The 16,175-nt window shown below is 39.5% G+C and overlaps 1 protein-coding gene across 2 annotated transcripts in view; it reads left to right on the top strand.

The window, feature by feature from the left end:
- Positions 1-485: 485 nt before the first annotated feature.
- The window catches only part of ABCD3 (ATP binding cassette subfamily D member 3), an 81,697-nt gene continuing 66,007 nt past the window's right edge, over positions 486-16,175 (top strand). The window contains exon 1 of one of the 2 annotated variants that reach the window (XM_055585065.1): positions 486-756. In XM_055585065.1, coding sequence (XP_055441040.1) covers positions 647-756 — 110 coding nt within the window. In that variant the 5' untranslated portion in view covers positions 486-646. The remainder of the gene's footprint in view (positions 757-16,175) is intronic. The other variant, XM_055585064.1, reaches the window with a different exon arrangement.

The following is a 16,175-nucleotide window of genomic DNA, read 5'->3' as shown; positions in this document are numbered from 1 at the left end:
AAGACTTTTGATTTGTAGTCAGTCTTTCCACGTTTCCGTACACCTCTGAGAGTTTCCTGCAGTTGTTTTCCTCTAAAGGATTACTGCCCCCTCAGTTTTGTGTAAAGGATCTGTGATGGGGCCGGTCCCCTTCTTCCTGGCTCCTTTAAGAGGGTGGTAACTGCCCAACAGTGGAGGCGGAGTGGCAAGTCTCACCAAGTCGCTGACACAGCCCAGTCCCGCTTTTCCAGTTCTTGTGAAAGCCTTGTGCATGTGCATGTGCGTGTACGTGCGCGGAGGGCGGCTAAGGGTGAGATCGCGGGATACCCAGAGGGCTTGTTAAAAGCGAGCCTCGGCAAACAGAGCCTCAGGGGCGTCTCTGCGCTCGCGTGCTCGGCGAACCCAGGAGGGTAGACGCGTGCGCAGAGCTAGTCTGTTCCGGCCCTGTGGCGCCCGCGCGCGCTCCCGCCGAGCCAAAGTCCAAGGTGGGCTCCGGCGCGCGGCCGGCGCGGCGGCGCGCGCCAGGGGGCGGTCCTGAGCGGTCGGCACCGCCCTCCCTCCGCGCGCTCCTCTCCTCCCAGTCTCCCTCGCGCTTCCTGCACTACGGTAGTCGCCGCCGCGTCCGCGTCCCCGATCCCTTCCCTGTCTCGCTCGTGCTGGCTGTGCCATGGCGGCCTTCAGCAAGTACCTGACTGTGCGAAACTCCTCGCTGGCGGGGGCCACGTTCCTGCTGCTTTGCCTGCTCCACAAGCGGCGCCGCGCCCTCGGCCTGCACGGGTAAGAAGGCCCGTGGCCGCGCCGTCTTCCCGGGCCCGAGCTGGAGCTCCCCGGGCTCTGTTCTCCTTCGCCCGGCGGACGATCCCCTTTGCTCCGCGGGGTCAAGTGGAGCCGGGGCTGGCCGCGGGCGCTGCCGGGCTCCAATGTCAGGGTGCCCGGGTGTCCCGCGACGCGGGAGTTCTCCGTGTTCCCTGCGCTCAGCCTGCCTGTCTAGCTGCCCACTCTGCCCCCGGGGGTGTGAATCTTTTTCTTGCACCCGCTAGCAAACCTGTGCCTCTGACCCGAGGAGTCGCCCCCCATATCCTCCCCTTTTTACATCAACTCCACCACCTCCTTTTTTGCATCAACTTTCTGGGTGTGTTATAGGTTTGCCATCTCATCTGACTGTCAGTGGGTTTGCTTTGTGGACGTTTATGTGTGATTTGAGGATGAGGATTGGACGCACAGGCTGGAGGCTGTTGTTTAAGTCAGTGGGTGAGGTTTGGCATGAATCCTTAGTAGTTGCCATTGAAAGTCGCTAGGATGGTTCATGTGAACTATCCCAGATCCACTTGTAAAGTTGCTTTCTAAAGTGGTGTCCGTTGGAGTTGGTCAGTGGACGCCCTGGCATTTCAGCCGAAAAGGCTGAATGGGTTCCGAGGTATTTGGAGGGCAAGGTTCCCTTTCCTGATTCGCAGGTGGAAGGTGCAAGTGTGCTTTAGATCAGGGTTAGGAGCTCTTTTGATTATACTCCGTTGCTTCTCCCTCGAGAATTTTAATGTTTAAATTTAACTTTGGGAGATTATAAGATTAGAGAAGGAATAGAGAATTGAGTTACTTGTTGTGGGGTTATAGATATAATTTATTTGCTTCAGCAAATGAATGAGAAAAGGCTATGTCAAGTCTGCTTGCCTGGAAAGTATTAGGTATTTCATATGGAATCTTGGCATAGTGTTTTCATACATTTTATCTCATTCATTTCTTTGGGCAGGTATTGTTGCCTTCTCTTTTGGTTTGCCTATTATATCTGATTAGTAGTAAACGTTGATTTAAAACATTGACAAGTGGGCTTCCTTCCCATGAAGTTCTTCCTAAACCTTCCCCTGTCCCTGATTTCTTTATCTTATTAAAGTTTGAAGTAGTGGCCTTTCTTTTCCTTCCTAAATCTGCTTAACAAAGTTGAAAATGATTGGCATCTTCGTCGGAACAATACAGAGCTTTTTCTTCTATCCAGTTTGCTTTTAAAATACTTATTCTGGAAAATATAAACAAAATTTTAGATGAGATTGTATGTTTTCTGAGCTCCCAGTTGCAAATGGAAGTTATGCCTTATCTGGCAATATGCCAGTAGAAAATGTTGAATGTTGTAAAATAACTTTGAATTACACTTTTGCGGAGAAGTATTTCAGGGCATGAAACAGGTGTTTTATTATGGGAGAGGGGGATTTGAGGACTGCCCTAACAGCTCTGGCTTGCTTTTATGATTTTTTTTAAATAAAAACTTCGTTTTATTGTAGAATTACATACTTGTAGAAAAATACATGTAAGTGTAGGGCTTGAAGAATTTTCACAAATGAAACTCACTCATGTAATCATCACTCAGATCTGCACCCAGTTAAGAACATTGTCAGCATCCCAGAAACACTCTCCAAGTCCTTCAGGTCCCTTCCAGTCACAGCTAAAGTAGTTCCTGATTAATAAGGCCATAGATAATCGAGTGAGGGAAAGTTTAAGCATAATCTGATGGGAAATAGTAGCAATAATAGCAAAACAATATAATATAATCTGGCTTAGTAAGTAATTTTGGGTGTTTATTCATTATTAATGTAAAAGGCTCTATAGATCTCTTTTTGAGAAATTTTGTAAACTTTGGAGGGGATTAAACTATGCAGCAGTTAATTTACTAAACAAAAGATTCTTGTTAATCTTTTGCACTGGCAGTACAGTACTAAGGAAAATCTTTATTTTACACATTAAATAGTTTGTGGGAGGCGAATGCAAATTATGAGCAGATAAGCTTGAATTTTAAATTACAGAGATAAAGTGGTTGAATTATTTTAAAGTCATGAAGAATGGTGTCAAATCTATCTCTGTAGATAATATACTTCCAGAATCATTTGGATATCTTTCAGTTGCCGTCTTTGGCATCGTAGTGTTGTAGCCACTCATTCCGGCAAACAAACTCACTCAGAAGGACAATGCAGATGGTGGAGGCCAGTTATTACACTGGCGGGCCCAAGGCAGAGTCTCTTCTTAGCCAAGGACCCTGACCAGTTTTTGTGAAAACCTTATATACTCTTAAGTGTACGTGCCCAAACCCACCTCCCCAAATTCCCTGAAACTAGTCTGAACAAAGGAAAAGAAAGATACAAAGTTAATCCGTGATTCATATGCCTTAAGCCTAGGTAATTAACAGTGGACAATTATCAATAGGCCTGTGGCCATACCCCAATAAGCATAATAAAATTTATGATTCTATTTGGTTACACAGATAATTAGGATATTCTTTTAGGCTACGGAGAGTCTAGGTACGAGCCCTGGGGCTCTTACATCCCGGGGGTCTGGTTTTCCAGTTGGTATGTCGTTTCCATAGATATTGGGCATATAGCTCAAAGTCCACAGTCCGGCCCAAGATGGGGTGCTGCTTTCAAGATGGAGCTTGTTCTGTCTGTTTCCTCCTTCAATAGTTTGAAGATTAGAAAATTCTAACTTTATATTTTACTGGCTTTTTGGGTATCTTTGGTAACAGGGCTAATTAACTTTACTATCTAGAGCCTAATTAAAGAAATTGTGACTGCTTGACCTTTATAGCTTGTCTGTGCTATTGACAAATTTGTCTTAGAAGATATTCCTTAGAACCAGATAGGTAATAAAGATAGTAAAATCACTTTAAAAGATACAATGTTACGTTATTCCAGACATTGGGAGAATGAGTAATTTAATCTTCTGAGTAGTTTTTTAGTTATATATGATTTGACTGGGAGAAATATACTTTTTATTACAGAAAATCTCACACGCATTCAAAGTAAGCAGAATAATTTTGTGGACCCCCATACACTCTACACAAAAAGTACCATCAACATTCTACCATTCTTGTTTCATCTATAGCTCCTTGCTCCCTACCCCTTATTTTTTAAAGATTTTTAGGTAAAATTTGTATATATTGAGCTGTACACATCCTGCGTATTTTTAAAATAAATAGATGCAACAGTTTAACACATTCCTTTTGCAAAATTAGAACGTTTTCATCTCCCCAGAAAGTTCCCTTGTATTTGTTTTATATGACCACTGTACTAACTTTTTCACCCTAGTTTTGATTAGTCATACATCTTATTTGTTTATTATTTATATGGAGAATAGTGGAATCATTTTATTCATGGATAAAGGAGACTCATGTATTCAGTTCAAAGGAATTATCTGTTTCATAATGTATTACCACACTAGGTGCTGTGAGATGGAGGTGTTTGTATGCATGTGTCACACGTACATTCAAAAAATATATGACATCTTTAAGTGTGAATTAGTTAAAAATGTAAGATGATGACAATGCAGTGTACAGACAGGCCTTAGACATTTCTGAAAGAAGAGATTAATATGGTTGGGAAGAGTTAAGGAAGGTTTTATGAAGGATATGAGCTAAGCCTAGAATGAGGGTAGGAATGAATGACTGGAGATAAATTGAATGTTAACAGAAGCCTTTATCAGATTTTTGTTGCATTTTGTGAGGCATGGTTGTGCTCTTTCAGTCCAGTGTCCACTGCCACGAGAGCTCTTTTTAAGAAACACAAATATGGTCATGTTATTTCATCATTCAACTCCTTCAGCTATTCTAAAATACAAAATTCTTAGCATGAGAGAATGGTGTTCGTGATCTGGTCCTTTACTACTTAGCCAGCCATATGAAATTAATAGTCTCTGAGCAGGATGAGCTCTGCCCAGCCGTTGCCGTCTAATTGTAATCATTCTCATCCCCACCACTTCTTCCCACCCTTTGATGTGTATTTTCCTTCATGACTCAGTTCAGTTAGCACTTTCTTTTAAATGTTGTCTGTCTTTTCCTGATCTCCAAACTGATGTTGTTGTCCTCTGCTCTCATGCTGCGCTAAGCATTCCTCTGCTCTGTATTGTACCAGTTTATTTTCTTGGCTTCTGTCTGCATCAGACTGTGAGTTTCTGGAGGCTATGAACTGAGTTATCTTTACATTCCTAGTTTGCATATGTCACAGGATAGACATTCAGAAGCATTTATAGGGTGGACAAATGATACAGGATAGTTGAAGACTTTTTAAGGATAATTGACAGGCAGTTGGAGATGGGGTACTAGCACAAACATGAGTTAAAGGCATTATCTTCAGAGAGGTGATAGTTGTGTGCCTGAGATTATATAACAGGAACTGGGGGTAGGGGAGGGTAGGAAATCAGTGGGCCAGTTTTAGAAGGCAAGGCAGGGACCAGTCAACATTGCCAAACTATTTTATGATCTTAAAAAAAAACAAAGAGCAGAAGCAGAACAAAGCAGTTTTCTTTCTCTTCTCATGAATGCTTGTCAGAGTTCAGATTTCTCATCCTGAGTTTCAGAATCTGCCTTTATCTGGTCTCACCTTACCTGCTAATCTTTTATTCCGTAACCTGTTCCAAATAGACCAGTTTCTGCACTGTTTTCTGAACAGGCCACACTGCTTCTTGGCTTTGGAGCCTTATTCATGGTTTAGCCATACCTGGAATATCTCTTTCTATATTCTTTGTTCTTCAACTCTTATCCTTTAAAGGTTAGGTCAAGGTCACCTTTTCCATGAAGTGTTTTTAAACAACTTTTAATCTGAATGATAAGCATTCCCCTTTAGTCTTATGAACCGTGTGTTTAGGTACTTTTTTTGTTTCATCTATTAATTGTTTGAGTGTGATCTAGTTGTTGGCCATCAAAATGTAGCCATGTCCACCAGCTTATGGGGTGGTCCTTTGTCTTTTTCAAAGCCCCAGTCTGTAGATGGTAGGAATAGCCAAATGTTTCTGAAGAGTTTCAGAAAGTTGTGTTTTTCTTAGTCATGCCTTGCTTCACTTCTATGTTTCTGCTCTATTTTAGCTTCCACTTATATCTTGTCTCTTGAACCTGTTATTTTGGTATCTGCCTTGATTCCTCTAAATTCACAAATCAGGTTTTATTGTAGAGGTTTTTGAAAATTTGGAAATAGTGGCAGGGATTATATCACAACATGTTGTTGTTGTTGTTTAATCATTCAGTTGTGTCCGACTCTTTTGCAACCCCATGCACTGTAGCCCACTAAGCTCCTCTGTCCATGGAATTTCCCAGGAAAGAATACTGGAGTGCTCTTCTCCAGGGGATCTTCCCAACCCAGGGATCGAACCCAGGTCACCTGCATTGCAGGAGGATTCTTTACTTCTGAGCCATTGGGGAAGCACCATATCACGACACAGAGAACAGCTTAAAATGAAGTTCTTTTATTTACAAGTTTCTTGGACATTCCCATATGGGGGCCACCCCTATAACATCCACTCTCATGGTTCACCCTAAGGGTCTCATTCCCCCTGTTAGAAATTTGTTAGCTTTGTTGGATGCTATAGGGGTTGGCCCCATATGGATCCTCAGAATAAAAAGGAGATGCTTAAGTAGCTATAGGTGAAGAAGATCTCAAAGGATTTGCCAGGAAAAGCAGCTACGTACAGAAACCAACTGATGAAGTTCGTTTCCTCAGAACTGTGTAGCTGTCTGTGGTGCCTCAGGTAACTGGGTACAGACCGCTTAGTAAATTACACGTCTCAGTTTTTGGCACATTAGCATCATTAGCCAGGCAGTCTATTTTAGGGCTTTTGCTATTGCCATTCCCCTGCCTGTAATTCTCTTTCCTCATTTATCACTACTGTTTTCTCCCATTTTTCAGTCTTTTAGCAGATGTCTTCTCAGTGAGACCCTCCACTGGCACTTAGTGTAAAACTGCATCCTTCACATACACCCTCACTGCCTGCTTTCTTGGCTCTATTTTTCTCTGTAGCACTTAGCACTATCAATTGCTTATTTAATTCACATATTAACTTACTTATTGTATCTCTGCTGCTGGAATGTAAGTTCCATGAGGGCAAGAAATTTTTGTTTGTTTTGTTCATTGTTATAAGTCCAGTGGCTAGAGCTATGGCTGGCATATAGTAGGCACTCAAAAAAGTTTGTTAAATGACTACCTCTGAAATGCTCATTTCTTAGAGCTTTAGTTACTATTGTTTTAAATAACAGTTTTTTTCTTGCTACAAATGTAAATGTTGTCTCCTTGAGTATATTATGAACTCTTTAGGAGCTGGGCCGCTTCTATATGCATGCATAAAGCATATCTTAGAAATGTATAAAAATAGTATCATTATTATTATATTTTATAACCTGCTTTTGATAGTTAGCAGTAGAGTGAAAACATTAAAAACAGTTTTAAAAAATTGAAAATCATGTATAATGGGATCACCATAATATACATATTGTTTTATTTTTATTACCTTTATTATTTATATGCATAGATTTTTACATAGCTGTATGCATGCTTTGCTATTTTCATTTTAAAGCATAGACATCATTATTGTGTATTTACATGAACCTCTACTATATTTTAAAAGAAATCTATAAATACTCCTTTGTATGACTATATCATAATTTATTTTACCCTTAAATATTGGATATCTAGATTGCTTCTGTAATTTTTATGGACAATACTGTATGTATTTGTGAGTGAACATTTCTCTCTCTGCTGAATTATTTCCTTGGAATAATTGCCAGAAATAGGATTAATGAAGGAAAGTTACAAGCTTTCCTTAGTGTAGTTTATACCTTAGTTTATATCTTTCCTTTTCCAGAAAAGGTGTAAACATTCTAGAGCTACACAAGTTCTACATATTACTTTTTAAGAATTGTGCCATAGAATACTATGAATGAGTGCTAGTTTAATTCTCTAATCATCATTAGAAGATCATGGTATCTGGTCCCATCACTTCATGGGAAATAGATGGGGAAACAGTGGAAACAGTGTCAGACTTTATTTTTTTGGCCTCCAAAATCACTGCAGATTGTGATTGCAGCCATGAAATTAAAAAACGCTTACTCCTTGGAAGAAAAGTTATGACCAACCTAGATAGTATATTGAAAAGCAGAGACATTACTTTGCCAACAAAGGTCCTTCTAGTCAAGGCTTTGGTTTTTTCAGTGGTCATGTATGGATGCGAGAGTTGGACTGTGAAGAAAGCTGAGCACTGAAGAATTGATGCTTTTGAACTGTGGTGTTGGAGAAGACTCTTGAGAGTCCCTTGGACTGCAAGGAGATCCAATCAGTTCATTCTAAAGGAGATCAGCCCTGGGATTTCTTTGGAAGGAATGATGCTAAAGTTGAAACTGCAGTACTTTGGCCACCTCATGTGAAGAGTTGACTCATTGGAAAAGACTGATGCTGGGAGGGATTGGGGGCCGGAGAAGGGGACAACAGAGGATGAGATGGCTGGATGGCATCACCGACTCGATGGATGTGAGTCTGAGTGAACTCCTGGAGATGGTGATGGACAAGGAGGCCTGGCGTGCTGCGATTCATGGGGTCGCAAAGAGTTGGACATGACTGAGCGAGTGAACTGAACTGAATCATCATTAAGGGATATTAGAATTTTTTTGATAGGGGGATTATTTTAGAGGGGTAAAGTAATGTTGAAGACTTATTTTAATTGTCACAAATGCATATTTTTACATGTGAAACTTACCTTTGTTATGGAGACACTTGGTATAGTATAAAACATAGTCATTGGTGTTAGATACAGGTTCAGGGTTTTATTCAACTGTCTGCTAGACCTGTGATCTTGGTCAATTACTCAACTTCTTTGAGCCTCAGTTTTCTTATCTGTAGAACGTGAATAATGGTATTTACTTAACTGAGTAGTTGTGAGGATTAAATGAGGAAATGTCCTAACTCAGTAGCTGGAACAAAGCTCAGAAGATAAAGTGAAGTGGCTCAGTAGTGTCCGACTCTTTGCAACCCTGTGGACTGTAGCATCCGTCCGTGGCTCCTCCGTCCATGGGATTTTCAAGGCAAGAGTACTGGAGTGGGTTGCCATTTCCTTCTCCAGGGGATCTTCCCAACCCAGGGATTGAACCCAGGTCTCCCGCATTGTAGGCAGATGCTCTTACTGTCTGAGCCACCAGGGATAAAAGATAACTTTAACTTTCCCTTTGCTTGCTAACAGACAGCAAAAACCCATTGTGAGGTTCTCAATAATTATTGAGCCTTCCTAAAAATTTTCCTCACAAAAAAAAATATGCCCACAAAAATCTCCCTAAAGAAACCTTTTGAATCAGAGTTGGAAAGTATTTAAGTTACTTTTTATGTGACATGGTTTCAAGCCTTAGTGTTTTTCAGTTGTTGCTTCCTGAATATGATACTCTTTTTCCCAGCCCCTTAAAGAGGAGGTCTGAAACTGAATTCATTATTCTAAGTGTGGTCTGATCGGGTGGAATAGGTTGTTACCTGCTTTGTAGATCCAAAGCTTTTGTTAAAATAGATGAAGTTGCATTCATTATTGTGGCAGTAAGTATTCTTTACGCATATTTTAGCTTTCACAATTGTTTCTCTCCTTTCCCCTTCTCAACTTGCTGGTTTGATTTTTTTTTTTTTTTTAAACCTGGGTATGGGTATTTACAAGTTATCTTTGGGCATGTTACTTCCTGCAAAATTTTTTTTATCCTGCACATTAGTATTCCTTCTGTATATTTAGTCAGTAAATTAAGTTATTGGATAAGACTAAGTGTAGAACAATATATTTGTAGCACTATAACCTTTCTTTTAAATGATGCCCTCTGGGTGTTATATTGGTTCTCATCTTTAACCTGGTTCCTTTTCACATGTTTTCTTCTAGTGATGATTTGGTCCTCTAACAACAGGGCTAGGCGTCAGGGCCAGAGTCCTTCCTGCTCTGTGATGTTTCTGCTGGAGTCAGTGGTGAAGGGTCTTTCTTTTTTCGTCATGGATGATGAATATCACCACCTTCCACTCTGCTGCAATGAATAGAAACTGAAATTATAATTTTTGGCCATACCACATGGCCTGCAGGATCTTAGTCCCCTGACTAGGGATCAGACCTGTGCCCCCTGAAGTGGAAAGGCGGAATCCTAACCACTGGACCACCAGGGAATTCACTGAATTGGAATTGTGAAGTAGAGATAGGCACTCTTTGTAATTTTCTTTATAGAGTTATATATACCAAATTAAGTTTTATTCAAAATGGATAGTGTATTTCTCTATTGTTATTTTTTTGGAATGATTCTTTACAGAATGTTAGAGATGTTTAAAAATGACATGTGTAGTCATTTCTAGAAAAAATTAGGCATAAGGCCCTTGGTTAAGAATATGGCTTTTATCATAACGTTCTTTTTATGAAGAAATAACTTTTGTTTTAGGCATCTCTATCAGGAATATAACCTTCCATAGCATTAGGATAAAATGCTCTGGATAATTGATCGGTTGTTCCCAATAGTTGTGGGGACTATTATGCATATTTAAGATAGTTTGAAGCCCTGCTAGGTGAAACTAGTAAGTGTGCTTAAAAGTGTTTTTTTTTTTTAATTCATTTGTTGTCCTTTGGATAATTAGCAGTCCTAAATGAATGCAGTTAGACTAATAAAGTATAAAATTGAAAATAAAGCTCATCAAAGCATTCAGCTATATTGATATCTGTGAATCACTGCTATAATGATACTGTAATAATAGAAATAAACGTGGGTTGTATGATTTATTCTCTGCTTAAGAAGTTATCTATTGGCATTAAAAATAAATGAATTATGTGAATGCATGTATTTTGCATATCTTCAACTTGCTTGTAAAAAATGCTTCATAATAATTTGCATCAAACTCAATCTTCTGGCTCTAAATTCAGTGTCACTATCATTCTCTTTTCATTGTATCTTAGAAGTGAACTTAGGTTATAGCAGAAGAAGGAACTGAGGTACGGTCAGATGTTTTCCTCATTTCAGAACAAGGACTGGAGGCGTAGGTTGGCATGGGAATCAGTGAACCACTCAAAGAAAGGAACCCAAAGATCATGCACTAACTCATAAAATGTTGCATGCCTGCTACATGTTAGATGCTGGGTTTATCAGTTCAGTCGCTCAGTTGTGTTCGACTCTCTGTGACCGCATGGAGTGCAGCACACCAGGCCTCCCTGTCCATCACCAGCTCCTGGAGCTTACTCACACTCATGTCCGTCGAGTCGGTGATGCCATCCAACCATCTCATCCTCTCGTCCTGGGTCTGTAGAGATGAATAAAAGCTCCTGTTCTCAAGAGTTGGGGTATGATCCAAGTCTGTACCTTCATTCAACACTTAGTGGTGGCTCCTGAGGACACACAGTAGTAAGTGAGGTAGGTCTGTTTCCTAGATGGATCCCATAGTGGGAGAAGACCTATTTCATTTTAGTTTTGTATTGGGCACTTGGGAAGATTAAAAATTGAATTAGAATTTTTGCTGTTAAGAAACTCACAACTATTGAAAGAATCCTGTGTCTTAACATTTCACACTGAATTTCTAGTTTAGAACATCTGGTATATTTTATTTAAAATATTATTTCTCCATATACCTCTGAATACAGTTTTGTTGTATCAGGAAATGAGATTTAATTCAACATTTTAAACATTTGCTTTCCCCTGCAGTAATGCCCAAGATGTGTTGTTTAGGAAGCAAGTGTCAGAGAATCAATGAAATGATCCCCATTTTTAATAGATCGGGTAATTTCCAGTTTAACTATTGATGGGTGAATACATTTCTCTGTGTATTTTATCATTGGCTCAACAAAATAGCTACTTCCCCATCACTGAAGAAAGTTTCAGTGTTGGAGGAAATAAAACATTGATCCAGTACATTCTACTGAATGCTTGTTATATGTCACTAGGCTAGGTAAGTACTGAGATACCAAATTGATGAACGTTATTTCTAACCTCGGTTTTATGGAAATGCAAATACATAGAAAAGTTTTATTGTACAAATCAATATCAGTAGACGTTTGGTCTGATAATAATTCTGTGGGAGGGAGCTCTGAGCTGAGAATGTTTGATTGTTTTGGTTGTTACCTGGGGAGGTTTCACTCTTGGACCTGATCTTAAGAGATAAGGAGTAAAAGGCATTCCAGGTAGGGAAGGTAGCATGAGCAAAGGTATGGTGTCGGTGGAATTATGATTCGAGAAGGACTTTCAAGACATGAAGCTGGTAACATTACTATTAACTGTTTATTGAGCACTTGTCATATTATAGGTTTAAATATTTTGCATTTATTCCTTACAACAGTCTTTTGAGATAGTTGTTTTATTATCTTTATTTTATTGGGGAGTAATCAGAAAGGTAAAAATGACCCCTGATGATAAGAGTTCTTATGGTTGAATTAGCCATGTAGAGGGTAAAGGACGGAGTAAAACACTTATATCAGTCCTTCAGATTGACTTAGATTTGTAACCAAGCAAGGCCTCACGCGCCCATTCTCGCAGAAAGCCAGACTCTTGACAGCAGGTGTTTTCAGCCAAGTAAGGGTTTGTTGCAAGAGGCCAGGCCTGGGAGTGAGAGCCTGTCCTCAGATCCATTTTGTTTTTTGAGTTGGAGATTGTCTTAAAGGGGAAGAACAAAGAGGATGGGCCTAATCATCATCTGTGACTTTTTTTAATCATAGTTTTGGGAGTCAGGATGTTCTAGCTTAGGAGTCTCAGACCAGGTGGTCCATGGCTTGGGGGTCTGTTATCTGATCTTGCCCTGGAGAAACAACCTGGGTTAGTATGTTAATGATGATACACAGACTAGCGATTTTAGTACATTAACGATGTTATCGACACCAGCAATTTTAGTCATCTGACTGTGGTTGATTAGTGTTCAGTTAGCACAGGATTGAGGTCAGAGGGGACAAAAAAGGAGTAAAGAATTGGATAGAGAGATTAATCATAAACTCAGTAAGGGAGCTTAGATTCAAAAGAATAGCCAAGAATCATTGGGGGTGGGGTAGGGAGGGGAAAGAATTATTCAGAGGTTAGAAAGAAGTCTTATGTTGAATTCAAAGTGAAGTTAATTGTTACATTAACAGTTTTGTCATAGTACATTAGTATTGACGTATTATAATCATTGGAGGAGGTAGTGGTAACCCACTCCAGTATTTTGCCAGGAAAATCCCATGGACAGAGGAGCCTGGTGAGCTACAGTCCATGGGGTCGCAAAAGAGTGGGACACAACTGAGCAACTGGGCACTGAGCATATTACAGTCATGGTGAAATACTGTTTAAGATCTTGAAAGCTTTTTTATTGTACATTATACAACAAAATGTCGGAGAAGGCAATGGCAACCCACTCCAGTACTCTTGCCTGGAGAATCCCAGGGACGGGGGAGCCTGGTGGGCTGCCGTCTTTGGGGTTGCACAGAGTCGGACACGACTGACGCAACTTAGCAGCAGCATATTTGAACTACATACTTTGTTCTCTTAGAGAACTGAGGTTTTGAGGACTTCACTTTGCTGTTAGGCCTTAAGTTAAGGTTTCTTGAGTGACACTATAGGAAACAGCAATTGAAAACTCACTTTAAATGTTACTTATGACATCAAGTCGGAGAAGGCAACGGCACCCAACTCCAGTACTCTTGCCAGGAAAGTCCCATGGATGGAGGAGCCTGGTAGGCTGCAGTCCATGGGGTTGCTAAGAGTCAGGCACAACTAAGCGACTTCACTTTCACTTTTCACTTTGATGCATTGGAGAAGGAAATGGCAACCCACTCCAGTGTTCTTGCCTGGAGAATCCCAGGGATGGGGGAGCCTGGTGGGCTGCTGTCTATGGGGTCGCACAGAGTCGGACACGACTGAAGCTACTTAGCAGCAGCATGCAACAAAATGTAGAAAAGTGCGTGAAATACATATATGAATTAATGTCTTTTTTGTGTGTAACTAGCACCCAAGTCAAGAAATATCTTTGCCATCCACCCAGAAGCCTTCCACTTGGCCCTTCCTAATTACAGCCCCTTCCCTCTATAGTCCTGACTTCTCTGGTAATGGCATCTTTGTATTTCTTTATAATTTTTATCATCCAAAGCTACACTCCTGAGCACTGTAATTTAATTGTGTTTGTGGGGGTTTTTTTGTTCAAGTCTCTCTTAATCTCTGTGTCCCCATGCCCTTTCTCTTTCCCTTTTCTTTATTATAGTTTATTTGTTGAAGCAACCAGGTATTTCCACCTATACAGGTTTGCTAATCTGTCTTATGCCTCTTGTGTCATTTTTCCTCATTTTCTGTATTTCCTCTAAATTGGTAGTTGAATCGAAGGGCTTGATCAAGTTTAGATTTTGGGTTTTGGACAAGAATGCTTCCTAGGTGTTGATGTGGTATACTCTGTTGCAAGGTATATAATGTCTGGTTGTTTCTCTTTTTGTAATTTGAGCAGCCATTGATATTTGATGCCTAGAACAATGAACTTATTAGGGCTTACAAAATGGTGATATTTGAATTGTGTTCTTACTTCCTTTGTAAGGTGGAATGCTTCCATAAAAAGAAACTTTTCTTCATCTGTTTGGTTATCCAGTGACACAGTTCAGTTAGGAAAGGCAGGATAGATATTTTCTTCTTTAGTTTTTAAAATAATACAGTTTATATGGCAGAAACCAACACAACATGGTAAAGCAATTTTCCTCCAATTAAAAAAAACAATAATGTATTAGTTTCTTATTATTCTCCAAAGGTGATCAGTGAGTTTTTCTTAAGTGTCATTATGAGCTTATTGATTTACTCCTTGAAAAGAAGAATTTACTACTCTCTTTTAGATGCTTTGGAGGAACCTTTATGAATGCAGTGAATCTTATACATATATGAAATGTGCCTCAGTTATCAACTCTTGCATTGGTACCATTTCTATTTAAATTTTAGAATCAGCATGTTGGGATATTGATGAGAATTTCGTCTCATTTATAGATTAATTTCTAATACTGGTTATATTGCCCTTGCCTTTTTTTGATCAATCTTGCTATGATTGTAAAATGTGTCAGTTTTTTTTAAAAAATTGACTCTTAGTTTTGCTATACCTCTATTGTCTTTTATTTCATTTATTTGTATTTTCTTCAACTAATTTTGTTCTTTTTCAAATGTTCAGATAGATAATGATTTCAGTCTTCTTTTCTAATGTATGCATTTTAGGTTATAAAGTTCTCTAAGCACTGTTTTGTTGCATCCCACAGGTTTTTTTGATACGTAAACTCTTATTTTGTAAACATATAATTTGAGATATATGTCATTCATTTCAAATATTTAGAAAAATTTCTTAGACCCATGGCTTTTCACAAGAAAAAGTGAATCTCTTTCTGTCAATTGTAACACACCATCCCAACAGTTATTTCTGAGTGGCTGCGTAGTTCCTTTGCCAGGTTTGTCTAGCTTCCCTTATGAGCTGTATTCAGTAGAGGACTGGCTGTGCTTTGTGGTTCGTATCTGGTAGTTGGTGCTGGCTGGTGGCTGGGATGCCCTGGTTTTCATTTTAGTGATTTTGTATCTTTCAGTAGGCTCAACAGTTGCTCAAATGGTAGTCTCAGGTCAGCATTCCAAGAAGTCAAGGTGAAAGCAGAAAGGGTTCCACACATTCTGTTGACTGGAGCAAGTCAGAAGCCTGGCCCAGATTCAAGGATGGGAGAGGATTTCCTCCATTTTAGGAATTTGTCTCAGTATTTAATCTACCACAATTTCCAGACATTTAGGGGTTTTTCTTGTATTTTTCTTTTTGCTGTTAATTACCAGCAAAATTGCTTTGTGGTTAGAGTATTGATTTGTTTTTTCATCATTTTGTTTTTACCTCTTTTAGTTGTTTGGAAGTTATTCTCTATTTAAATTTTTAAAATTTTTTACTGATTACCCTAGAAATTTTGACATCTGCTTACCTTTTCAAGTCTAAACCATTAATCAATAAGAAATGCTTCATCATCCTCCCAGGCAGTAAAAGGACTTCAGAGCAGTGACCCCATTAACTTTGCCCCTGATTTAGATGCCATTTGTTGCTGTTGTTGGTTTTTTTAGTACTATAAGTCATTATGTTGTTGTTTTATATAATATTCACTTAGAGGTAATTATATATTTGCGATATTTGCTTTCCATTCCATCTTGCAATCTGTGCCTTCCAGCTGGAATCAACCCTCCTCTTCCCCGTAATATGTCCTTTAGAAATTTCTTTAGTACAAGTCTGCTCCTGATGACCCCTCTCCATGTTGTCAGGTAATGTCTTTATTTGCCTTCATTTGTGTAAGTGTCTTTTTTCCATAAATGTTTAAGTGTAGATTGGCAGTAGTTTTCTTTCTGTACATGGAAGATTTGATTCCATCATCTTCTGGTTTCCTTTATTCATGTTGAGAAGTCGCCTGTCAGTTTCTAACTGTTGCTCCTTTGAAGGTAATTATTCTTTTTTTCACCTGTA

Source organism: Bubalus kerabau, chromosome 6 (assembly GCF_029407905.1).
Source record: "Bubalus kerabau isolate K-KA32 ecotype Philippines breed swamp buffalo chromosome 6, PCC_UOA_SB_1v2, whole genome shotgun sequence".
In the NCBI taxonomy this organism is placed as follows: Eukaryota; Metazoa; Chordata; class Mammalia; order Artiodactyla; family Bovidae; genus Bubalus; species Bubalus kerabau.
Note: the sequence above shows the minus strand (reverse complement) of the source record. Positions and strands in the feature narration are given on the sequence as shown.